At 48.7% G+C, this 26,888-nt stretch overlaps 2 protein-coding genes across 2 annotated transcripts in view; one reads left to right on the top strand and one right to left on the bottom strand.

The window, feature by feature from the left end:
* Positions 1-523: 523 nt before the first annotated feature.
* LOC115331001 (serine-rich adhesin for platelets) overlaps positions 524-26,888 on the bottom strand; it is a 75,613-nt gene continuing 49,248 nt past the window's right edge. The window contains exon 5 of the mRNA XM_029993045.3: positions 524-7,205. Coding sequence (XP_029848905.3) covers positions 2,278-7,205 — 4,928 coding nt within the window. The 3' untranslated portion in view covers positions 524-2,277. The remainder of the gene's footprint in view (positions 7,206-26,888) is intronic.
* On the top strand, positions 20,003-25,617 carry LOC115324321. Its single transcript, XM_029984852.3, has one exon. The coding sequence runs from the start codon at positions 20,388-20,390 to the stop codon at positions 24,696-24,698; it is 4,311 nt and encodes a 1,436-aa protein (XP_029840712.2). The 5' UTR covers positions 20,003-20,387; the 3' UTR covers positions 24,699-25,617.

Genomic DNA, 26,888 nt, shown 5'->3' with positions numbered 1-26,888 from the left:
TCCTCCAAGATATAGACAGATGCTATCAATGACTTAAGTTCCTGCACACAAAAGCAATGTAATATACATGGGTATGTTACCTCTCGTAGGCCTTTTGCGAAATTACTCGGGTACCGGGGAGTATGCTGTCAGCATAGTTATATGCAGCGCACATGCCGACATCTGCAGCAGCAACTGTTCTAAAGCAAAAACGTGAATGTAGCACTTTGCATGTGCAATCATGAACCGCCCATATTGAGGTTTTTTTAAAAATATATTGTATTGATAAGTTGAGCACATCCAGTTCACGTACCTACATTGCAAGCATTCTCCTTGGTGTCTGGATAATTTAACAAAAGATCGGAGTTTTCATGCTACTGCAAAAAAAAAAGCAAGGATATCTTTTTTTTTTTTTTAAGTTTTGCTTTAAGACCCGATTGACCCCTGACCCCCCCCCCCCCCCCCCCCCCCCCCCCCCCCCCCGAGACTAAGGAAAATATGAAGGACAACACAACACACAGAGTGTCTGCGTGTTGTTCTCCTTCGTCTTTTCCCCAGTCTCGGGGGTTAGTTTTAAATTATGTTAAACCTTCACCCGCTCATTTGCACCCTAACCTTTTATAAGGATATCTGTCACACATATTTAGCATGTTCCACAAAAGTATATTTCAGAGGCAAATGTCAAGCACATGCAACATGCCTGTGGCAACTATTTTGCCAGAACAAAAGCAGTAGACAGTGAGGATAATATCGGAGGAGTCAACTCATTAGTTTGCTGCCTCTGGTGCAGTGAAAAAGCTGCCACAGCATGCTACAGATACAAGTCGCACAATTATCCTGTCATTGTATGCCCCCTGAATGATCTGAATTAAATTGTAAAATGTTGAGTCAGCAAAAGATGTTTAAAAACAAACTGACTGTTTAATAAAGTCACCATTCAAAGCTACCCCTGTATCAAGCTCTCACATACTTTTGTATGCCATGGAATCAATGGTTCCAGTTTCCTTCCATACCAAAAAAAGGTATTATTGTGTATAAAAATAAAATCAGCTGACAAGTATAACGTGTAGGCAAGCTAAGCAACGGGAGAAAAGCACAACGAGAGAAAAGCAGAGCTCTAGTAAGGACAAACCAGAAATGTGCAAGTTCATAACTGCTACGCTGTTCTATAATGGTTTCATCCTGCAACACACTGTTCCTCAAGGTAAAGGCAGATTTTCTTGATGTTAAACAAAAATCCCAGATGTTTGTCTTTCACCTAACCTTTCAATACCATTTCAGTTTTGACCAGTTATAAAAAACTTTCGGAATCTTGCATTTGACATCAGAGAAGTATGAGTAGTTCTAACAGAAGTGTGTAGACAAATGGTTAAGAACCCATATACTTTCTATGGTGCTTCTCAAAAAAGTCTATGGCTAGACATTTGTGGGGTAGAATTAAATTGCCTCACCAGTGCTATGCATGGAAATACTTTTTTTTTCCTGTATGTATCTCTGAAGGAAATGGGCTCTACGTGGGCCCTAAAATACTGTAAGGTGCAGTTTTGTTCACACATGTTTGCATTCTGATATCATCAATATAAGAAGGTCAAGGCAACCTAAAGATTGCATATTTTCTTCACCTTTAAAAAGGAAGATGTCTGTATTTAGAATCCACTTAATAAAACCATGTTTTCTCCCTGATTAAATGCACACAAATCAAAAGCTTAAAGCCTTTGGTTCTCGAAATGAGAACACTTGTCTCACACACGAGGCACACACTCTACAAGGAAACAATTACACTAAAATGGTATTCCCTCTCAAAGAAGGTTCACTGTTTGATTGTTAGTATGTTCTTTCTTCCCAGACTGCTGAGCAAACAGGCCAACTTTTCAGTCAACCCTTGTAGAGAATGTGAGCTTTTGAACCCCCGATACCCAAATGCTCAACAACCCACAGTACATTGAATCAATTTAGTTTGGAGTGCAAAGGCATCCAGGTCTCACAAAACAGTTATCACTGAAACACTGAAAAACGGCTGATCGATGATTTCAGCCGAGAAAAGTTAATTATTGAAGAAATAGTATGACACATGTGAGATGAAGAAAACTAGAGGTAGGTAAGTCCCATGCTCATCTATAAATTGTGCTCGTTCAGTTTGCTATATCAATGAGGCACAAACGAGAAATATACAAAAGATATCAAAGCAATCTGTAGTACCAGCCTGAAGAAGTAAACTATGGCTTGTGCCCACTCCCCAGAATACTTTGAAGTTAAAAAAACAAAAAAAACAGCAAGAGCAATCAGAATTCAGGATGCTCAGTGCTCGTGCATCGGGAAGGTGAGCGGCGGTATGACGTTAGAGAAAGACGGCGCGTGCGAGTGGTGACCCGACGGTACAAAGTTGTTGTGCGGAGCTGGCGGAGGAGGAGGAGGCAGGATGTGGTTGAATGAGTTGTGAAGCATGCGACTTGGTGGGTAAAAGTGCGCGGACGACCCCCGACTCTGTTCGGCCGAACCGGCACCGATGTCTGGAAAAATGTTGCTCAGGTTGAAGTTGGGCACGTGATGCGACGGCGTAACTGCACAGTTCGCGTAGTGACCCTGCACGGCCGACGTGGTCGTCGAGGTGGGGTTGGGGATCGACGAGGACGAGCTCTGCTGACTGCTCCTCTGCAGTGGGCTGTGATGATGCGAGAAGGAAGGAGGTGCCAATGAGTGAGGGGCCGAAGGGGGAGGCGGCCCGGGAGCATTCAGGTTGAGGTTGATGCTGTTTTGAGACTGTGGCCTGAAGAGGGGATTGTACGCCATGCTGCTCGAGTTGGTGCTGCACTCTGGTTCCGCGTTGCTGCGGACCGCTTTATGATGCTGCTGATGCTGCCAAGATGACGAGGAGTGAGGTAGCTTTTGTGTGGTCACGGGCACCGCGGCAACTCCGGCCGGAGGTGGTGGCAGCTGCAGCAACGCGTGATTCTGAGATTCGGTTCTCATGAAATCCGGAAAGTAAGGGATGGTGGTGACGGAATTGTGCGAGGAACTGGAGGCTTTGTTCTTTTTTGATTTAGACTTGGGATTCTGCTTTTCGGTGGTATCGGAGCAATGCGGTTCCGGAGTCGGGAGCATCGACGACTTTTCTCTGCGCGGCTGTTTTTCGGCGTCGGCCGTGGGCAGGGACAGCGGAGCATTGCAGATCGAGGTGCTCGTCGTTGCAAATGGGCCGGGTATCAGGTTATTCACGAGATGGGGCGCCTGAGCACAGTGCTGCGAGAGGTTGCCAAAGACGGGCGGGGGAGGGGCCAGAGGCCCCGAGCATTGGGACCCAAACTCCGAGGCAAGAGGAGGCAGGATCGGAGCTCCTGAAGAACTCGGAAACAGGCACCCCTGCTGCTGCGAGGTGGGCAGGGGCCCCTGCATCCCGAAGTGAGCCTGCCTCGGGGACGATGACTGCAGGCAGCTCGAGGGAGCGCGACTCAGGGGCGGAACTTCGGGACGGGACGAGCAGGCGCTGAAACTAGGACTCCTGTGTCCAAGTGTAAAGTTGGGGTACGGGTAGTTTTGGTGCTGAAAGACGTTCTGGCTTGCACTGGCGTCCGGCTGCAGGTGATGGCCGTGCGTGGTAGAATGCGAAGTGGAAGGTGCAGCATGCAACGACGAGGTTGTATGGAGACTGGGGAAGTCATCTTTGCCGTGATGGTAGGAATGGAGCGGGTACCTGGCTGGGCTGCCGGCCAGGTTTTGCTGCACGTGGTAGCTACTGTTCACGGCCGCGGGTCCGCCCGACGCTTGCAGAGTGTGGGTTCGGTTGTCGGCAATCGATATGCTGGGATTCAGCTGATGGCTCTGCTGCGTCGTGCTGGCTGGCACCTGCCTTTGGTGTGGGTGGTTACTGCTCTGCAGCTGGCCGCTCATCTGGGGCTGGGTGTAGGGTAGCCGATTCCCAAAGCCGGGATGGTTAGTAAAACTGGCCGCCTCCTTAGAGCCTCCCAGGGCATCCTTTTTGGAGTTGCTTGCCTGCGACTGGATCAGGCTCTCAGCCGAGTAGGATATCTGAGGGCGGGATGACTGGCGGCACGACGTCATCTGAGTGGTTGGTAGCTGGGTGCAGGGAGGGGCCATGCGGTACGAGGACGGGAGGAAGTTCTGCGTTCCGATCAGGGCTTCGGCCGAATAGCACGACAGGGAGGTGCTGTGGCTGCCCAGCACGCCGCCGCTGGTGCTGAAGCTCCGGGCTCCGGCCATGTACTGGTCAGGTCGAGGGAAGCAGGTCGTCGCCATGTACGAATTGATGGACGTCGGAAACTGGCTCGGCAGACTCTTGTTGGGCGTTGCGGAGCGTCCCGAATCGCGGGCCATTCTGCAAGGGGAAGGCGGTGGTTTGCCACTGCCGATTGGCGGAGGAAGAGGATCGGGCTCCTTGGGAGCGGCAAATCCCTGAGCAGAGGAAAACCCGGGCAGCACAGTGTGCGAGTTCTGAACTTGTGTGGGAGGGAACTGTAGACTCCTGGACTGCATTGTGAATGTGGGCGGTGCACTTGAAACAAAACTGTGGCACGATGTCTCCGTGAGCAACTTTGCCGAAGATAAATTCTGCAGTTGCGGCGAACGGGAGGCATGGTGGCAGTCTTGCTTGCTGCCACTGTTTCCCATGGCATGCAGGTCTCCTGACCGCGGGCCCGGATATGCATCTGACGTGACGTAGGCGTAAGCGTTTACACTCTCTGTGGAATCTTTTTTTTTGCTCAGACTAGAACTGACTGATGCCTGTGCGGTGCTCACTGACAGTGATGGTACGAGAGGAGTTATGGAAAATGAAGGAAGGCTGCTGGAGCTCTCTACATTCTTGTTCGTTCCATTATTTCCCAATTCCTGTTCCAGCTGATCACCCGGAGAAAGAGAGGGGAACGAAAGTCCAGGGTTTGAGTTGCTGTTAAGTGAACCATGCCCGTCATCCTCTGGAATACTCAGGATAAGTGGCAACTCTTGATCAGACGTCAAGCTGTCTGTACTTGAAACAAATGCTTTGCTATTGTCCTCACTGCCCTTGCTGCTTGGTGGAGTCAACTGGCAGAGAATTGAGGCTGCACAGTCGGGCATCTTGTTTGCATTATCTGGCATAGTGTTACTGCCATTATTTGCAGCAACAGAGACATAGCTTTCAGTAAACGTTGTTGAACTAACACTTGGAGATATGTCAATGTTCTCCTCCATGACAATGGAGTGTAAACTCAGACTCGATAACTCATTGCGATCTGTTGTTTCAATAGAGTCTTCTGCCTCCTTGGCTGAAGTCCCCTGCACGTTGCTGGTTGCCTGGCCAGGCGATGAAGTTTCTGCATCCATCTGGACAGAGGACATGCTGCTTTGAAAGGTTTCCTCTGTCTTAGAATCCTTGTCAACAGTCGTTTGAAGAGCTTCATTGCTGCACACTGCTTCCACCGCAATAGATGCTTCAGAACGACGGCTGTCTGGCAACTGGCCAGAGCCTGTGTCCGACGAAGCCGCAGTGACAACCGTCACGAGCGTGTCCCTCCTCTCCGTGACTCCTGTAGATACCGAAGTCTGAAGGGCTAAAGTTGCTGACTCAAGAGTGGAGGCACTGTTGCTGTTCGATCGGCTGACAGAAATATCTTGAGGGGGCAACTCTGCAAGGGCGCTCGAGAAGATAGACTCTGTTGCCTGTGCCAGGATGTCTGTTGCAAGGGGCGGTGTTCCTTTATTGCTGGTACTGCTCACACTTTCCAGTCCCTGACTGGGGGCTGTGGCGACGGCAGAGGAGCAGGAAGTAGTGCTCGCAACATTTTCCTCGTCTGACCTTGCAACTTCTATGCGTGCCTTCTTTGCAGCCACCTCGAGGCACGGTCTTGCAGCCTTCTTGCTCCCTTTGCGTGGACACGATGGCTTGGTCTGACTAGAGTCTGGCATCTGGGATGTCGGCTTGGGCCTAATCGTGCAAAGGGCCTGTTTAGACGCCGAGTGGATACAGGTCGCTTTCCCTTTAGAACTGTCTGGCAGAGTCTTGCCCTTTGACGAAGATGATGACGAGTGCTGAGGGCAAACATTTTGCTGCTTCTTGCAGCAGCTCTGCTGGGACGATGCGCTAGCCGTAGTGGTGTTGCATGCGGGAACAGTGACGGAAGAGGTCTTGTTCTGTACGGCTTGAGTGACAGATGCTTGCTCCCTGCAGACAACACTCCGGCTAGTCTCGCACACGATCGTCTTTCCGCGAGCAGCCAAAGAACTGCAAGAGTTTGTGCATGCAACATTGGGCATCACCTGACCATTCATAAGATGCGGCGGCATAGGTGCCCCTACAACCTGCGGCTGAGACACAACAGGAATAATTTGCCCAGAGGGGAGGAGAAATGCAGACGGTACTTGAGAGGGTGCCGTGTTCTGACCTGCGATCATGGCCGCCCCTCCTCCGTAGGACAGAATGGGCTGGTTCATCATCATGCCGGTACCCGAGAGGAATGTCGCATTCTGCATGGGCGGGACACCACACAGCTTGGTCTCCTTCAGCTTAGGGTCGCATTGCACCAGGCCTCCCAAGGCTGTGGGAGCATGCTGGTGGTGTGCCACGAAGTCCTCCATCCCTTGCCCCGCTGTTGCCAGCTGAACGTGCGCTCCGCCCAACATTTCTGACCCGGGGAAAGAGACCACTGAGCCGGGAGCGCGTGCCATGGTGTGCCCCTGTGGGTTAAGGATGATGGAGGTATTCTGAAAGGTGACAACGTTCTGCAGCACGGGCACTCCCTGGTCGTTGATGACAAGAATCGGCTGAGACATGACGCCGGCTGCCGCGGCCGACGGAGTCATGGCCGCCAACGGTTGCTGCTGGAACACCGTCACAGCCGAAGGCTGTGCGGTGGACATGACGGGAGCCGAAGGAAGTGCTTGTGTTACCAGTGTGCAGCCGGGTGCACTGTCGCGCATGAGGCCAAGTTGGGTAGCTGATACATTACTTTGCCGCTGCGTCTGCTGCTCCGTGATGTCTGCTCGTGATGATGGTGGCGGCGGAGTGTTGTGGTGCTGGCAGGACTGAAGCGCAGTCTTCACCTCTGTGCAGGTAACTAAGGCACGTTGCTTCTCCGGTGAGTGCTTCAGAGAATACTTTTTGGGCTTGTGGTCCCAGATCTCTTCGGGAGTGCCGTTAAGAGGAATACCGGCCGTCGTCAGAAGCCGGGCATAGTTGGCGTTCAGGTCTTCCAGCTCCCGTATCTGCTTCCTGAGCCTTGCAAAGATGGTGGCTGTTAAAAAGAAGAGGACGCTGTGATTAGTTAAATTCAGGTTTTAAACCAAGACTGCTCCTCACATTTTTGTTTGTTGGGATGTGGCATTAGCACCACTTGCTCCATGAAGGGGCCTTTCACACCACAAAATTCCCTTTTCAAAGTTTTCAAATGACAGAGAAGACCTATGTCACCATTCTAAAATATACAACAAAAAATGCACTTCTGGAAAAAAAAGTTAATGTGTCATTTACTTTTGCATGAGAGCAGAAAATCTTATGCTGCCCCTGAAAGTGTTACAAATTCTACATTTGCAGGTTTGTTTCTTTATGCCCTGATGCCCATACCAACAACCTGGGTTCAGTTTGTCCAAGGCAATTGACTGTATTAGCGGTGAGATGTTTCGGTGGTGCCTTCGTTTGGTTACCTTTCGTGACGTCAATATCTAGCCTGCCTACAAAATTTCTTAATATTTCTAGCATGTTGATCATCAGTGTTTCGCAAAACAGGTTTCCAGGAGCAAGCGATTCCCCAATTTATCCCCAAGAGTTCCCCAGGTCTCCAAATTTTCTCGCACGACCGTACACCTAGTACAGCATTTTTCTAGTTTGAGTTTTGCTGTTAATATAAGTCGAGAATTTTTCAAGAATGAAAGGTTTGTGAGCCTCTGCACTACACTCAAAACAGGTTGCAATGAAGGTTACAATAATATTGATATGGAAGTTAGTTTTACTTTGCTGAAGCTTAAAGGCACTAGCACAATCCAACTAGTATAGACATTTTGTTTCCCGTCATTCTCAGTCATGTGGGTTTCGAATCTGGTATGCGGGATGAAAAAATAATAAAACGTTTCAACCTGTAATATGCGAGAAAAAAATAGGTGAGGCAAAACAAGAATATGTGACAATCACACATTTTTTGTAAAGACCTTCCAGCAGCGTGAAGAGATCAAAACAATGTTTTACCGCATCTCAGAAGTGACGACATTCAAGAAGGTTGTGCTTTAGTGGAAAAGGTGTATACTCCCATATAATGCCACTGGCCAAAAAGCTTCGTTGTCAGGGCGCGATATCAAGGATATAAGCAGACTTTTTAAATCTCTCCCATTGTTATAGCGACATGTGAATTATGAAAAGCACTGTTCATACTATACAGAGAGTGACAAAGTTCTGGCACTAAGAAGCGATCGCCGGTACTTCCCAGTTTTCTCATTCAACTGCCAGCATAGTGGAATGCATAGTAATCTTGGGCAACGACCTAGCTTATAAAATTGATACGGTATTCATTATTGCTTGTCTCAGAAAAATGCAAAACTGCCGATGTGCTCACGCTGACTGTCGGGAATGCACACCATCAATCAGGAGGACTTTGTACGGCAATATGTTCCTTCTTTTATTTCCGAACTTCCTGTCAAATTAATTGTTATAGACATGTGAAGAGAGCTGCAAATGACAATGATTGCAGTTGCAATGTGCAACGACGAGAACATCAGCAGACGGCCGTCATCTCCTCGTGCGCATTTCAACTTAGCTACAGATTTGCTGAAAATAATTGTTCTCTCACTAACTTGTCTTATTATCCTTGCACAAAATTTGACGTCTTTTATGAGCCCAGGTGGAACAAATTTAGTCTGTGGAGCAGACCGCACCTTTAAAGCTACAACTGCCCGTCACAAAAATAAAAAAAAATGATGCCGAAATTGTTGCTGCTGTTATGCCCATTCTCAACAAAATGCGTGTGCATTTAGCACGGGGGCTCAGACTCGGCAGGGATAGGAATTCCAACCTTGCAACGATCTGCATACTGTTGCCTTCGGACAGCCAGTCTGATCTCCCGTATGCAGTCCCCAAGGCTTCCCTCGATCGCACGAATGGCGTCGTCGCTGTCCCTCGGTTTTACGTTGTCGCTTACGTTGTGTCACGGCCGCTCTATCCCTTCCTCTCCTCCCGCGACGCGTCCTTGCAAGCGTACGAGAAGACTCGTTCCCTCTTACGCAAGGGGGAAAATGGATGCAACGAGCAAACAAACCGAATGAAAGAGCACGGCGGGAACCACACCGTGCTTAGTCCAGCCCAGTTCAAGCCAAACCATGACCTTAGAACGAAAGACGACTGCACACACGAAAGCAATAAACGCTACCACATTATTATACTTTTTCAAATTGCTTCACACCTTTTTTGTGGTTTCAATCATAGAGTAGCTTTTCCTCTGACAAATCTGTGCTTCAACAGAAGCTTTCCGTACCATGCCGTCAAAATCCATCAACGCTGATCGACGATTTGCAAGCCTCGTTGCAAAGCCTCCGATACGTTTCTGGACAAGATACAGCACCTGGCGGCTAGAAAGACACTCAGTTGCAGTTTCTGTAGAGTTCTTTTTTCCCACGAGAGAGCGGTTTATTATAACCAAACACGCAGCCGACGAAGAACGCTTTGTGCCGCGAACATGGTATCTTCATCGTGTGGCGCGCCTCCTCGGAAGCGTTTGAAGTACAGCCGCCGACCAATCTTTCAAACGCCGATAACTGGGCTTGTTCAATATTTGGGACCTAAAGGAAGGACCGTGACCTACCAAACAGAAATAGTGCATATTCGCGATCAATGTTTGAGACAGCATGAAGAATAAAAGTTCGATTTTTCGGACAAAATTGTCGAGAGAAATCAGCGGGAAACCACCGAGAAGCCGCCATTATAGATTCTATGATGGCTCCACATGAATTGGCTTGGTCCTACTCCTAGGTGAAGCCATGCTACGGCTTTTTTTCTTCTCTAGCTGCGCGTCATTATCATCATCATTGCTGCCATTTTACTTTTTTTTTTTTTTTTATTTAATTTACCTCAAAGCGCCCTTTCGGGCATTGTATGAGGATTCTCCATTCTGGAATCGTGAAGTTGCACCCCTCACCTTGTCTCGGTGAACCATGTTTTTGGACTACGCTGGCCTGGACGTCACGGCACCATCTGCTCTTCTGCTGCCACAAAGTGTTGCTAAGAAGTGCGGAAACTACTTGACCACAGCGTTAGAAAAGGCAGGGATTCTCAAGCTAACAGAAAGTGCCGAATGCAAGCGGAGGCATAACCTGGAGCAAGGCACTATTCACAACTTTTTTAAGCACGCCTAAACATAATAAAGGCAAACTTTCTAAAATGACGAATTTTCGGACTGCACCGTTGTTCGGACATTTTTTCGGCCCCTGCAAAGTCTAAAAAATCGGTCGGCGACTGTACTGCAATTTGAGGGAGTCTGCGGTTGATCTTGTTGCTGATAATAGCACAAGTGAGTCGGGAGGTGATGTTAGATTATTGAATTTCAGTTCTGACAGCGATGACCTGTCAAAGAAGCTCTGAACATCCACAACTGCACATCGGTAAGGCTTGTTTTGGCTTCGGCTTTGGTTGTCATGTTCTCTGCTTGTGTACCGTCAAAGTCTGGGCAGTTTGCGCATGTTGGCAATGCATCTATCTGGTGGTTAGGTTAGAAACACTAGTTTTAGTTTCTGTATACAGTCCAATCCAGTTATAACGATACCATGTATAACTATGTACTGCTTGTAACAATCAGTTTCTAGAGTTTCTAGACTGGAAATGATCAGTTTCTAGTTCAGGTACGACAATATTAGGTTATAACGACTGAATTTCCAGGTTTCTTTCAATATCATTATTATTAAATTGCACCGCAGTTTGTTTTTGTTTTGTTTTCCCACAATTTTTTTTTTTTTTTTTTTATAATCAAATGCGTAAAAAATGAAGAGCCTTATTCATGCGGCGCACCTCCTGGGAAACATTTGAAGTCTCGCAATTTGAGGGCTTCTGTGGTCAATTTTGTTGATGAAAATGGCACGAGCTAGTTGTAAGGTGATGTCGGATCATCATAATTTAGTTCCGAGAGCAAGGAGATAGGGCTCGGAGGGGATAGTGCTCTGCGTTGCGAAGTGGGGAGAGGTGGGAGGAGCTTCCGCTTCGTTCTTGCCCTGTCACCGAGTACAGACTTTCTCCCCCTCTCGGAGCGGTTAAAGAGCCTGTGCAGCATGACAGGTGTTGAAATCAGACTGCTGGCTCCATTGCTGGGCAGCGTCACGCACATTGAAGTCTCAAACCTGTGGCCAATCGGAAACCCTGCTCGCCATCCGCTTCAGGGAGTCGAAGGCGGCAGCCTGAGAAGCCCCCAGGTCCAGATTGCGTCCTTTCTCAACAGAAGCTGGATCGGCGCCATGACAGTTCACAGGCTGGGCAGGAAACGTCCGATATGCCTCAACATGCCCGACAGGTGCCGCACCCCTTGCACATCTGTCGGAGGCTGCATACTCGTGATAACAGAGATGGGTGTGCTCAAGGCATCAGCGTTCCAAATCACCCCAGTTCTTGCAAAGATGTTCAACCTATTTTTCATGTTCAAAAAAAAAAAAAAAAAAAAATTGGGTTGTGTGTATGTTTATACAGCCTAGAACTTGGTCTGCCTCACAGGGGCGACGAGTCTCCCAGCTATAGATGAGAAATTTAGCCAGTGCGGTACAACTGCTAGCCTGGGGTCTTTAATGTGCACCACGCAGTAGTGATACACGACCGCACGCCGGTACGATGCTCATCCAGATCGAAACGGGCAGGGGTGGGGCTTGAACCCAGGATCCCTGGGTTCTGCAGCACGAGCTTTCGCTCCCCGTGCTCCGAGCTGGTGTGCGCTAGACCACTCGGACACCGATCCCCCCTCTTATGTTCAGCTGCCATCCCGTCTCCTGGAAACTAGCGTACGTCACTCCTCCCTTCAATGGTGCATGGGGCCCACTCTGGCAATGTGTCTGGCTATCGCCAATCTGAACTACTTCTGTCGTCTGTCACACAATAGAGCGAGCTCTTTCCAAGCAGCTCTCCAAGCACTTGCAGTATAGCACAACCTCATTTCCCCTCATCGATATAAATTCAGGCTGGGGCGTGGCTGCGACTCTGCGCTCACTTTCACGATCCATACCCTAAGCGAGCATCTTGACAGTAAAGCCCCCTGCAAACTCATTCTACCGATTTTTGTCAAGCTTTTGACAATGTTAGCCATGCACTGCTGGTTGACAACCTTATACCCCTGTCAGACGGCAGCTAAAATGGCATTTACACCAAATGACATTCAGTGTAAATGTCATTTAGGCATTGCCACACGGCAACTCAAATGGCATTTAACCTAAATGCCATTTCGGGTAAACAGAGTTCCCCAAACTCATTTACGGCTCGCAAAGCGTACTCTCGATGGCAGCGCTCGACACATATTACGGGATTGTTTTAAAAAAAGAAGGCATATATTACGGAAACAATTTTTACATCATTTTAATTACGAAAATAATTTCTTTAACGCGTATTTCGCACGCACTTTACGTTCCTAATTGTTTAACCTACTCACGACTCCAGTTACCCAGTAGGCCTAATGGCTCTAAACCGCTGAACTTGTCGTGTGCTCGCCTCGGTCGGCTCTCGGTTCGTTGGTTCCACTTGCGATGCGCTCCTCATTTACGCGTTTTTACGATATCGGAAGGAGCGCCTGCCGACAAAAAAAGGCGACCTGTCCCGCGAGACGTCGGTACTCAAACTATGTGAGACGAGCACCTCGAATAGTCTTCGGTAGCAGAAGCGGAACGGCGGGTTCTGCACCGGCCTACGGGCGATTTGAGAAGCCCTCCGTTTCCTCGAGATATACGTCGCGCTCCATCACAATACCGAAACCTCAAGGAACATTTTTGGGTAAGATATAACTTTAACGGTGGGCATAGCCAACAGGAGCACGCAAAACAATTATCGGAGCGGACGGCCGCCTTGTATTCGTTTTGTGTATGTGGGTCGTCGCAGCACTGCGTACCTCGAACGAGTACTGCGTACCTCGAAGGAGTTCATTGCACGGCCGGCTTGGTCGTGGTTCATACTAGCTGACTTCGCCTAGCAGCGCTTTAAATTTCGCGTTTGTTGCTCTGGCAACAGCTTGCGAAGTTGACTGAATCTTTACTTGGCTGCCGCGAAGTAGAGATTCTGGGAAGAATGCAATACGACAAAAAGAGTTTGCTTTTCTTTAAGTGGTATAAATCTTGTAAATGCCCTGTTCTAATAAACGTAGTGTAGGTATTCGTCACCCTGACTTTTGACCGGCTTTTGCATTCCCATTGACATCCTCCAAAAAGAAATGCTGCGTGAAGTCAGTCTCTCAATGTTTCTATTTCTAGCTTTCTTTGATGTTGGATAATCCCATACTGTTTTCAAAGCGAAATATGTTACGTGTGTTTACATGATACGTGCACAATTTTATTCCAAAACATCCTACAAATTGTTTAATAATGCATTGCATATATACATTGAGTACAGTTGCTGCACAGTTGCTACTTGAGATATTTACGTGTTCCAGAAAACATTGCTGCTGGGGGCCACCATAGAAGTAGGCAAAGTAGTGAGCTGGCTACATTACAAAGGAATCTACAAGTTCCCGGGATCACTGTCTCTAAATAAGTGGCAGTTTCTTGCAGTCATGGCCACTTTTGTGACATTCTCCTCACTTGTTTTCAGACGTGCAGTGTAAAAGTATCGCAGAAAGCAACCTGGGTGAGGTACCTTCTAGAAAAGCAGCAATAAAATAATTGTGTGAGGCTGACGATGACAGTCCAATAGCCAGCATCAAGGCTGTCACTGGTATTGACGCCAAGATACCTGAGACTAGTGGCGATGTCAGTGATGATGCCACAAGTATCAGAACAGCCCGACGAAGCAGTGGTATAAGGGCTGCACAGCTGCACAGTAATATGCAGCTGAGCTGACAAGTGTGAAAAGGAAAAGGCCACATAGCCATAGAAGCTGTTTCGGCTCGTTGAAGCAGCCCGACATGCCCCACTAGAGCACTCGGAAGATGCGAGTCGCAGTAGCAGTGCCACGAAATGTTGGAGAAGCAACTGCTCGCATTGCGCAGAAGGTCGAGTGGGTAACTACGTTCAGTAAAGAAGGCGGTCATCGTCTTAAAGACGAAAATTGATTTCGTCGCTGCAAATCTTATGGAGGCGAAGGAATTGTGAGAATGGAATAGAGTTGATTTGGGATCTAGGATGGATCAAGGAGTAAAGAAGGTAGCTATGGCTGTCAGTGGGTTTATAGTGCACAAAGGTGTGGAACCTGTGACCGTCACTAGTGACTTTTAAGTCTAGGAAGTTGACAGCGCATTTCGATATCAGTGAGGTAAACTTGAGGGAGGGGTAGGCGTTACAGAGTGCAGACCACCACGTTTCCACCCTTATTGGCTGGCTTGGTTACGAGGTTAGTGCGGTTTCGAAGGGAGTTTAGAGCAGTAACTTCTTGTGGGGTTGCGTTGCGGTATTTAGAGATTAGTTTGCTAGAGGAGTTGGCAAGAATGCTACGACATGCTTTGATTGAACTGTCAGTTTCAGGGTGTTTGGCGGGAAGCAGGGTCCGGATAGTAGTCTTTGGGTTAATGGTGTCGAACATGGTGCAATTAAAGTTAGACGGATGCTGGGTGAAGTGGGCATCTAAAAGTAGGCATCAGAAGAATTGTTTGCTGTCCACATGTAAAAACAAAAAAGGGTAAGGTCGGCTTTGAAGTGCAGGAACGAAGGACGGGCCCTTCGATAAGATAACGTGTTCAGGGGCAGTGAGGGGTAAATCGTCTCGTATGGCGACATCATCAATGCGTTGGACGGAAGCCTCACCTTTTCGGGGCAAGAGAGTGTATAGTTTCCTTGATTTACAGGTGAGACCATCGGCATAGAGATATGAGTTGACTTCCAGAATTTTGTCAACAAGTTTGCATGAGTGTGAATTGAAAGATGAGTCGAGGGACTTGAGGAGTCGTAGCGACGGTGAGCGTTTGGCGTAACTGGGCACAGTGGTCATTATGATATCTTAGATGTGCCTTCACTAGCTGGAGAGCAGCATTATCTAATATTTGTGACACTTTTGAAGGGCCGGAGGAATTCTCATTGGCAGGTTGTAAGGAGGGCCGGTGTGTTTGCACGCAAGACATGTCGGAGTGCCGCACGGCGTGGTACCAGGGAGCAAAGTCTGAGGCTTTGTGGTCTGGTTGCTGCATACTGGAAGGGATCATAACTTGGGCTGTCGATAGGAAGTTAGGGCGGGTGCTTTAGAAATAACTGTAGAGTCTTTGAGGTGGGAAGTGGTTTCCATGATTAGTTTGCCGAGCCTGGGTACGGAGGGATGGAACGTAAAGATGAGGGGGTTTCGGAATGGTTGCTGCATACTGGAAGGGATCGTAAGTTGGGCTGTCGATAGGAAGTTAGGGCGGGTGCTTTAGAAATAACTGTAGAGTCTTTGAGGTGGGAAGTGGTTTCCATGATTAGTTTGCCGAGCCTGGGTACGGAGGGATGGAATGTAAAGATGAGGGGGTTTCGGAATGGTTGCTGCATACTGGAAGGGATCGTAAGTTGGGCTTCGATAGGAAGTTAGGGCGGGTGCTTTAGAAATAACTGTAGAGTCTTTGAGGTGGGAAGTGGTTTCCTTGATTAGTTTGCCGAGCCTGGGTACGGAGGGATGGAACGTAAAGATGAGGGGGTTTCGGAATGGTTGCTGCATACTGGAAGGGATCGTAAGTTGGGCTTCGATAGGAAGTTAGGGCAGGTGCTTTAGAAATAACTGTAGAGTCTACCAGGTGGAAAGTGGTCTCGATGATTAGTCTGCTGAGCCTGGGTATGGAGGGATGGAACGTGATGATGAGGGTGTTGCATGGTGGTTTAGATCTTGGTTGGGGAAATGGAGCGTTGTGGCGCGAAATGTTAGAGACGCGACTGCTCGCACTGCGCAGAACGCTGAGTGGGTATCTACTTTCAATAAAGAAGGCGGTCATCGTCTTAAAGGGGCACTCAGGTGGATTCTGAGATCGTCTATTTTATGTCATAACTCAATCTATGGACTCTAAGCATCCTAAGAAACCCAAAATTACATACAAGGGCGGTCAATCTCGCTATTTAAAATTCTATTAAAAATTGCGGCATGCCCTCTTTTCTGCGCTGTGGCGCAGAACGCCAGAGGGTGCCATCGGACGGGAAGGCAACAGGGGAGGGCACATGACAGCCAATTACGAATAATGGCTTCCCGGCACACTAAATTTTCAAACATGTGCGCCTTTGAAAAATCAGTCCGCCGTGAAGCCGTCACTTGTGACTGGCTGTCGCATGCCCTCCCATGCTGCCTTCCCGTCCGGTGGCACCCCCTGGTGTTCTGCGCTACGGCACAGAAAAGGTGGCGTGCCACAATCTTTAATTGGATTTTTACTATGAAAATCGGCTGCCCTTGAATGCTATCTTGGGTTTTTTAGAATGCTTAAAGCCCATAGATTGAGTTATGCCAATAAATAGACGATCTCAGAATCCACTTGAGTGCCCCTTTAGGCTGTTGACGGAAATCAATGTCGTTGCTGCAAATCCTACAAAGGCAAAGGATCTGCAGCCTCAAACGCCTTTTTGAGCTCCAGCACTGGTTTGCCCAGCGGACGACGCTGCACCCTTTTGTCCAGGACACCACACACCAGACGGTCCCATAGCACGGCTGACAAGGTCTCACCAAAGTTGCAGTGTTCGGAGAAGCGGCGTGGGGCGGGGACGAAATTCGAGATGCTTTCTCCAGGCTGTTGGCTGCACTTATGAAACGCAAAGCACTGAACAATCGCTGACAGGCACGGTGTGAAGTGGACGGTGAGCTCCAACACAATGTCCGCATAGGGAGTCCACTGGCACACACAACGAGCATACGACGGAGTAGATTGTCGGTCCACAAACGCTACACGGGACTGCGCATATTGGGGACTCCTCGACGATGTTGAGTATAATGAAGAAAACGTTTAGTCGCTCCTGGTACAGGGGCCATGTTTCAATCTTTTTGGGTCGAACTCTTCGAGATGTCTCAGCCGCCCTTTGATGACAACGTTAGGCTCGTCTTTTTTCGCCATATGCTCTCGTCGTTGCCAAGTTGCCACGAAGCTGTCGTTGCTCAAAAAAGTGTGGTTGCGTGCCTCGGAGTTTGAATTTCTTCATTCTCGTTGTTGCCCAAAGCTTTATTCAGGCGGCCGACTTGGCCGTGCAGAAAAGAGGAGTTAGACAAGAGACACGTGGTTTACGACGAGTCCCCAGAATGACAAACGGTTCGGTAAAACCAGCTTGACTCGCCTTGGCTTGACTTCTGCCAACTCGCCGATGATGCCAGATGCACACACAACACTCACGACGCAAGATTTCGTTTCATTTTAAGTGCAAGATCCAGGCTTTCAATATCGCTACCAAGCATGCTCGGTCATGTAGTGTTAGCATCGTTCAGGGCAACATGCTCATGCTCATAGCTTCAGCTTCACTTGCACATGAAGTAAATGAAACCATAGCCCCTGTATCCACTCTAATTCTCCAAGTCAGTAGTAGGCTGAAATTTATCCATCACTACAAGAAGTTGGGAGTGATGCTGAGAAGTCTGGGAGGGTCGTCGCATGTACGGAATTGACTGATCGACGTGCCGTTCCCTGCAAGATGATGTCCTGGGTTGGGCAAGGTTCGAGCATGTTGGATGCTATCAGGAACACGTGGTTACACAGGATCCGTGGGGACACGGCGGTCCCATTGACTGTGGCCATATGTGCCTGGGGCGTCACTGCTTCCCGAGTGCTAGCCAGTGCCAACCTCCGGAAGATGGTCACGAAACTGCCTCAGCATCCCAACATTGAGATACTGGGACTGGTAGCAGTGGTCTAGGAGAGCCAGAGGAATCACTGTAGTTGGATAGAAACATTGCAACAGATGCATCAGTCCTCTAGGCATAAAATATCTTACACCTTAGACATATTATTCTCAAAATTGTAGATTCAATGGGGAAGCAGAGCAGTCAAAATTTCACCACACAGCTAGCTTGGAATATTTCTTGGAAACTTCACAGAATGGCAAACATTCTATAGCTTCTAAACATAGTATTTACAGTGCTAGAAGCTGGCACCCTTGTCTCGTATTCAGAAACAGTTATTCAGTTATTTTCACCTCATCAAAGATGCACAATTGGGAAGATGATCAATCCAGTTGTTTTATTCACATTAAAACGAGTTAACGAATAACTTTAGAATGCTGACAGGAGCTATATCAGTTAGTTTTGAGTGACATTCAGTAAAAGGAAGACAAGTGAATTGTTTTTTATCTTTTTAATTTTGTGAGTTTGAAACAAGATTGCCTGCATTTTCTAAGAGCTAAAAAAACATGTAGGGATATTATTTCTACTAGTTCAAACATTATTTCTTTTTTTTCTTGGTTTTCGCAAAAAAGGGTACTTACTATATTTATTGCGCTTTGGTAGCCGCTGGTGCTGAAACTTGATGTCCCAGGTGGCATTCCTACAGCGATTCCCTATGACCTGAGGGAGTCCAGGGGTGCTATGTTGCGCTTTTTGCACTCCCAGGAGACTTGGAAGAGGGAAGTGACGTCAACGACACAGCAAATGCAGATTGGATGTTGACAGAAGAAAACGAAATGAACACCCAATCTGCGTTTGCTGTGTCGTTGACGTCACTTCCCTCTCCCTAGTCTCCTGGGAGTGCAAAAAGCGCAACATAGCCCCCCAGGTGCAGTTCGGTTATCCCGTGTGTGTTTAACCGTTCAGCGGTCGCGGCGGCGCTCAAGATCTTCGGCCAGTCGCGTCGGAGGGGTGCGATCACTTGGCAGTGGTTTGCCTCACGACGAGCAAGTTGGCGATGGTTCTGTCCTCCGCAGGAGAGTATAGCTTTGCAGCGCCGACTCACTTTGTTACTGGGGTGGTTAGGTGCACGCAAGTCACCTGGCGAACCAAGCACTCTATGTAACACCGACACACATTCACAAGGTGCCTGATCACGTCGCCGACATCAGCCAAACGCCTGCTTGAAGACGCAGTACGTTAGTAGGTACGGTAGCCTGTCTTCAAACCGAAGCTCGCGGAATGCGTCTACGACGATGATGGACGGCCTTCTCAACAGCCGGAGACGCTCGAACCAAGATCAATCCATACCGCCGTGATAGTGACGGCGGAAGCGCAATACGGCATCCAAGATCCCTCGCAGACGTAGGAGTGAACACGGCAGCCGAAGATCGAGCGTGAGGGACAGCCAGAGCAAGCAAGCACTACCGAAATTAACGAAAGAACTGTGCGAACAAGCTGTCAGCTGTAGTGGCGGAGCGCGGGAGGCTCGGCTTACGGATCGGCTTATGACGACGTTAGGTTGGCTAATGGATTTCGCCCCACGCTTCGCTTTATTTTTTCGTCAGAAACTAGTGAGCGCAACTTTCTGTCTCATTTTTTTGTTATATTTTCTTGTCCCAGCAGACAACACACACAAAAACAAGTGTTTTGCCGTGTTAAAATTGTTTATTGACGAAAACGTGTTCTATGTGCACGAGACGAATTTGCGATCGCAATTGTAATAGACATCACTTAAATGTCATTTTAGTTGTCGTCTGGCAGGTCCCATCATGAATGTCATTTGAAAACCTGAATGTCATTTGGCGTAAATGCCATTTTAGCTGCCGTCTGACAGGGGTATTAGTTACTATGGCATCGAAGGAAATCTGCTCTGGTGTCTCACAGACTTCCTAACTTCTAACCAGCATCAAGTTCTCTTTCATAGTTGTCGATCCCCTCCCAGGTTGGTCGCCTCTGGTATCTCCAAGGCTCTGTCTTAGGACAACTGCTGTTCAACATATTCATTATGATGTCACCACTAATTTCAGGTCTCTTTCCCTCCTTTATGCCGACAACTTTAACCAACTTTAAAAAGACATTGGCCTAATTACTACACGGCCCGTCTACAATCAGCTGCCTTGTTACGATGCGATGTTATCGCTTATCGCTGTCGCGGCCGCAGCAGAACTGCTGAGTCAGGGGGGCGTACCTCTGGTGCTTGCTGCCGATATAAGCGGCATCGCCGGCAAGCTTTGTGCTCTTTTGGTTCCGGCTGCCGAACAATAAACGCTGCCAAATAAACGTCGGTCTCCGGATTCGTCGATTCTCCCGGAGAAACGTAACAGCTGGTGGCAGCGGTGGGATGGATCGACGACGCCGGGTTCCATGGGTGCTGTCGGTGAGTGCCTGAGGCTTCCTTTCCGTTCACCGAGCAGCTTAAGTGTTTAAGGCAGTTAGTTCTGTGGTGTCGCCAAACGGTTGATACGGGCGCTGGGCAAAAGTAGCCAAACTTTTTTGGAAATTTCTGAACATGGATCCGATAAATCTCGCGGCGATTGTGAAGCCCGATTTAATGCTCTTAGCGGAAGAGCTGGGTGTTAAAGTGGTCAAGGCCATGAGAAAGCCCGAGATTATCAAGGCCATTGAAGATTGTGGCGCGGGCGCCGACGAAATTTCCGAGTGTTGGAGCGAGGTGCAGAAGAGACAAAGGGAAGCGGAACTTCACGCGGCTCAAGAAGGGCTTCGCGTTGCTCGAGAAAAACTTGAGCTAGAAATGCTTCAACGTAACTTTGACGCTGGTGAGGCCATTGTGGTGGATAACAGCTCGAAAAAGTTTGACATGCGAGCCCTTTTGCAACCTTTTCGCGTCGGCGGAGACATGGGTCTCTATTTAGTAAATTTCGAACGGGTTTGCGTTAAGATGGGTCTTGTAGAGTCGAGCTGGCCTCAAAGGCTCTTGAGTTTACTGCCAGCGGAGGTGGCCGACGTTTTGGCCCGACTAGATCCTACAGCAGCCGATGACTACGCGTCCGTAAAGTCATGCCTGCTTAGGAAGTTCAGGTTGTCGCCTGAAGCTTTTCGACAGAAATTTCGAGAGACAAGGAAAGGACCGGACGAAAGTTACGCGGAGTTCGCTTATAAGCTTAAAGGCTTTCTGGAAAGTTGGCTCCGTGGTGTCAACTCTTACGAGGATCGTGAAAAGGTGCTGGAGCAGATAGCACTAGAGCAGTTTCTCTCCTGTATTCCGACAGGTCTAAAGGAGTGGATTCAGGATAGACCGGAAGTAGAAACGGTGCAAAAAGCTGCAGATTACGCGGATGAGTACTGCTCTAGGCACGGGAAGAAAGTTGTTGAAGAAAACCGTAGCTCAAACCGTTTCTACGAACGATGCGGACCTCGCACGTTCGTGAAGAAAGGCGCCGAAAAGGGCAAAGAGAGTGAAGTACCGACAAAGGGAGTGTCTGATTCAGACGAAAACAAACGTAAAATGAAGGCGTTCGAGGAGCGTAAACCAATAGTGTGCTACAGGTGTAAACAGCCTGGTCATGTCGCTTCTGGTTGCCGCGTCCCTAAAGTTGCTCCCGTTAACTTGTGTCTGGGAGAAGCGGAGGACTTACTCAGGCCGTATCTGTACGACATGAAAGTAAATGGTAAATTCTGCAAAGGTTTACGAGATACCGGCGCCACGTATGATCTGGTACACTCTTCGCTAGTGGAGCAAGAACATTTTACAGGCGACTGTGTGTGGATCCGTCAGGCCTTGGAAAATCGGGCAGTTAGTCTGCCCGTCGCTAAGGTAAAACTAAACGGACCTTTCGGAGTAGTGGAAACGGAAGCAGCTGTTTCTGACGGAGTGCTTCCAAACTGTCCGTACATACTGTCAAACAGAACTGCAAGGCAATTGGGCGAGTCGGGTATACCGCTTGACATGAATCCTGTTCTAGTCGTCACGCGCTCAATGACAACTAGTGCAGTGCCGGAAACACTTCAGACGGAAGCGCGCGCGTCGACTGGTAAAACCAGCAGCGGGCCCGATAAAGAGCCGAACGAAGGAGCTGACATGACCACGCTGGTTTCGCCGGAGAGCAGCAATTTTCGTGCGCTAGCCGGTGTAGATAAGCTTACGCTTATCGCCGAACAGTCATCCGACCCGAGTCTTTCAAAGTGTCGTGATAGCGTGGGAAAAGATATCAAGCCGAACATCTCCTTCTTTATGAGCAACGGCATTCTTTACCGTAGTTTCAAGGACAAATCGGGGAACGAGGTAGATCAGATTGTCGTTCCATCCAAGTATAGAATTGCATTACTCGAGCTTGCTCACGGAGAAGGGTGGTCGGGACACCTAGGAATCACAAAGACCAAGTGCAGGCTTTTGGCAGAATATTATTGGCCGGGCTGCTTTAAGGAGGCTGAGCAATTCGTCCGTTCTTGCGACACCTGCCAAAGAACAGGACGACCAAACGAGCGCCGAAAGGCGCCTCTGACACTAGTGCCCATAATCACGGAACCTTTCAAAAGGCTAGTGATAGACGTCGTAGGACCCCTACCTACAACTAAGACGGGTTTTAGGTACCTTCTAACGATATTATGCCCAGCCAGCAAGTTCCCAGAAGCCGTTCCAATGAAAGAGCAGACATCGGTCGAAGTAGTAGATAACTTGCTCTCGGTCTTTTCTCGGATCGGGTTTCCTAGTGAAATTCAATGTGATCTGGGTAGTGTTTTTACCAGTGCTCTAACAACCAGCTTTTTCGAGAGGTGTGGCATTAAGATTGTTCACAGTTCTGTAAGCCACCCGCAAAGTAACAGCGTAGAGAGAGCGCACTCGGTAATGAAGCGCATTCTCAGGGCCCTTTGTCACGAACAGAAAAAAGAGTGGGACTTGGCATTGCCCGCTATGCTTTTCGCGTTGCGAACCGTTGCTCACGAGTCAACTGGTTTCACGCCAGCGGAACTGGTCTATGGACGCAATTTGCGTTCACCTTTGCGGTTGCTGCGCGAGGGCTGGGAGGGTGAAGCCGAGAACCCAACAGTGGTGGAGTATGTGCTTTCCTTACTAAACCGTCTCCACAAAACGCGTGAGCTAGTTGAGGCTAACCTGGGAAAAGCGCAGTCGCGAGGTAAAACCTACTATGACAAAAACAGCCGCCTCCGAACGTTTAAGGTGGGTGACAAAGTCCTACTTTTGAGGTCTTCTAAGGCTCATAAGTTGGAATTGCAATGGGAAGGACCAGCAACGGTCCAGCAGAGGCTATCAGAGACAAATTACGTGGTAAAACTGCCAGGTCGCAGAAAAGAGGTCCGCATATACCATTGCAACCTTATGAAGCCGTACGTGGAAAGGGTGCAAGTAGTCAGCATTGCACTAAACCAACCAGAGGAAGTTCCTACACGAATTCCTGAGCTGGGAAAAACCGACGGGATCCTGACAATCGCCGAAGTCGTAGAGGCCGCAGTCGATAAGACGCTCACCCAAAACCAGTTTTCGGATCTTACGGCATTAATTGGCAAATACCAAAAATTGTTTTCAACTATTCCCGGAAGAACGAGTCTAGTCGAACATGACATCGAAGTGAGGACTCGGTCAAATATTCAGTGTAAGGCCTATCGCTTTTCCCCCCGCCAAGAAAAGCTATTAAAGGAGTCCGTAGATCAAATGCTAGAGCTAGGGTTGATTGAGCGGTGCGAGAGCGACTTCGTGTCTCCTATGATTCTGGTAGAGACTCCAGGAAAAGAACCTCGTCCCTGTGTGGACTACCGAAAGTTAAACGCGGTAACGGTAACAAAAGTCTACCCAATCCCTAATATCGAAACTTGCCTTGAGAAAGTAAGCAAAGCCAAGTTCATCTCAACCATCGACCTCGTTAGAGGTTACTGGCAAGTGCCACTTACCGCGAACGCCAGTAACCTTGCCGCCTTCATGACCCCGTTTGGTGTTTTTAAGCCGCTTGTCCTGAGCTTTGGACTGAAAAACGCACCCTATGCGTTTTCGAGACTGATGAATCTGGTACTGGTCGGAACCGAGTCTTTTGCGTTACCGTACCTAGACGACGTCGCTATATTTTCGGACACGTGGAGAGAGCACGTTCAGCACCTAGAACAGGTGTTCTCGCGCCTGCAAGACGCAGGACTTACAGTCAAGGCGAAAAAGTGTAAGTTTGGCCGAGGCGAAGTATCGTATCTCGGACACGTAGTCGGTCAAGGAATGAGACGTCCACAAGAACTCAAGGTTCAGGCCATTAAAGAGTTTCCCTTGCCACAAACAAAAAAAGATTTGATGTCCTTTATCGGACTGGTGAATTACTACCACCAGTACATTCCCCAGTTCTCTGAAAAGGCGAGTCCCCTGACGGATGCGCTCAAGAAAACTGAGCCCACTAAGATCAAATGGGACGATCGCAAGATAGAGGCGTTTGAGGCTCTTAAGTTAGCCTTGGCGACTCAGCCCGTATTAGTCAGCCCTGACTACACAAGACCCTTCTTAGTGCAGTGCGACGCCAGCGAAAAAGGACTCGGCGTCGTTCTAAGCCAAGAAAATGAAGGGGAAGAGCACCCCGTTTTGTTTGCCAGCAGGAAGCTAACTTCAAGGGAGCAAGCCTACAGTACCATCGAAAAAGAATGCGCTTGTCTCGTATGGGCTGTAGAAAAGCTTCGCTGCTATCTCTATGGTTCGGAGTTTATTTTAATTACAGATCATAGACCGCTCACATGGCTTCAGCAGCTGTCCCCCAAAAACGGTCGCTTGTTACGCTGGAGCTTGACCCTCCAGGAATATTCTTTCTTGGTTCGACATAAAAAAGGAAAGCTTCATGCGAACGCAGATTGTCTGAGCCGAGCGCTCTAACCGGCGCACAGTGCGATTTTCTGTTTCTTTTGTCTCATCTGCACATTTGTAAATAGTTCCATTCAATTTCATTCATTAGCTGTCTATTCCCGAAAGATCGGGAACGATATTTTCAAAAAATTCTGGCTGCGTTTGGGGCATATTTTGTAACCTATTTCTTTTGAATAATTCGTGCTCTCGGTGAGTGGAAAGGGCGTTTCGGGTGCCTCCGCAGTTTCTGTGGTGCTTGGTTGTTGTTGGCCCTTCTCATTCCCCTCAGAAGCACGACGGACCTCTGTTGTCATCCCGACGTCCTGGCACCGACGGCACGTGACAGCCGCTGCTACTCCTGGGCCGCTGGCGATTTTGGCTCATGGTCGCAAGGATCGCCATCACCGCTCCTTCCTGCTCCTCTCGGACCGCACAGTCGACGCTTCCGACCAGTCAAGGACACTGAAAACTGCAGTGACGGTGTTGGGCCGCGCGTCGACGCTTCCGGCCAGTTTCGCAGACGGTGTTGGGCCCTGCGTCTCCAGGACTTCCCGCCCTTCGGATCAGCGCAAGCTGAACCTGTATACGCTGTGAAGGTTTCTTCGAGCAACGACTGTGAAGTTCTGCGCAAGCAGCACTAGGATTACGCCGTTCGTTTGTCTGTCGAACATTCCCAAGGACGTGCTTGAAACCTGGAGAGTGGCGGGAAAATTGTTTTATGCGGTTTCGCCCTAAAAGGGGGAGGAGTTGTTACGATGCGATGTTATCGCTTATCGCTGTCGCGGCCGCAGCAGAACTGCTGAGTCAGGGGGGCGTACCTCTGGTGCTTGCTGCCGATATAAGCGGCATCGCCGGCAAGCTTTGTGCTCTTTTGGTTCCGGCTGCCGAACAATAAACGCTGCCAAATAAACGTTGGTCTCCGGATTCGTCGATTCTCCCGGAGAAACGTAACAGCCTCTTAACCTCTTAAAGTGCGTCACCACGCAGATCACCACCAGCCATTGCAAACACAACGATCAGCACTGTCTGCAAATAGTCAACCAGCCACTAAAGAGGTGCCTCAAATGAACATCCTGGAAGTAACGGAGGACCAACAGCTCAAGTTTGATGTGCACATGAATTCGATTGTAGCTCGTACACGTCGTATGCCATCTTTCTCACAAGGTACCACACGTGGTGCCGGAGCAGGCGTTCTGCGTATATCGTACACCACGCTCATGCAATCACAGCTCGGGCACTGGACACCAATCTGGTTCCCTCACCAGGAAACTCGTCTGACAAGATTGCAGTGTCCAGAGACACGGAGCCTACGTAGAGGTCTGCAAAGTTCATTGCCCCACTCGTTCCTACAGATATGCGAATTCCACAGCTACTCTGCTCAGTCTGCTGGCAGCCCATCCTTGCGGCATGACACGGCACCCCTCCAGTTCCTCTTGACAACGCTTCATCCTGCCGGTGATTTCCGTCCGTTGGCCTCCCAGATCTACCGTGCACGGAACAGCGACATGTCCCCTATCCTGGCACGCACCCTACACCACCGGATATCATTCCTTTCATGCACAGTCCAGCTGTGGCGTTCCCTTCCACACTTCACAAGAGACCACAGGCCTAGTGACCCAGAGGGCACAAGGACGATCTGTCGCCCAGCCGCGCAGCATCTCTGCGCATAGCCGCTAAGCCGCACATAATTTTGGTATACAGTCGCCGTACCGCACTTCATCTTTGTTCATAGTCACCAAACATTACAGCATACTTGTCAATAGCCTTATATCTTTTTTTTTAATTGATTTTGAGTGATGAAAATCAGTTGGACCTTGCCTAGCAGGTTTTGTAGCAGGCAAACTATTGGTCTGGAGCAGCCAGTGACACTTTTGGAGCAGATGCCAACATCTGTTAGCACGTCACTTGAAAATGGAAATGTGCTTGCACCGCTAAATCAGTTTACATGTGAAAATGATTAAGGGTTCCTCTTTGATACTGGATCATATATCTTATTACCTTTTGTAGTAAGTAAATGAATGAAAATGAGTAGAGAGGACACAAAAGAAAACGCAGCTTTCTTTTTCGGAACAAGGCTAGAGTAAACTTCATTTACAACGGGTATTAAAAGATCAGTAGAAATGTGAGGCATAGCGAAACAACTTCAGTTGACATAAAGCCTCTCTCTCCTTTTCATGTTCACGCTCCATAACGAGTAAATATAATTTCTGTGAAATGCCG

Source organism: Ixodes scapularis, unplaced genomic scaffold, assembly GCF_016920785.2.
Source record: "Ixodes scapularis isolate PalLabHiFi unplaced genomic scaffold, ASM1692078v2 PGA_scaffold0__279_contigs__length_252992795, whole genome shotgun sequence".
Taxonomy (NCBI): domain Eukaryota; kingdom Metazoa; phylum Arthropoda; class Arachnida; order Ixodida; family Ixodidae; genus Ixodes; species Ixodes scapularis.
This window is presented reverse-complemented; position numbering and strand designations above follow the sequence as displayed.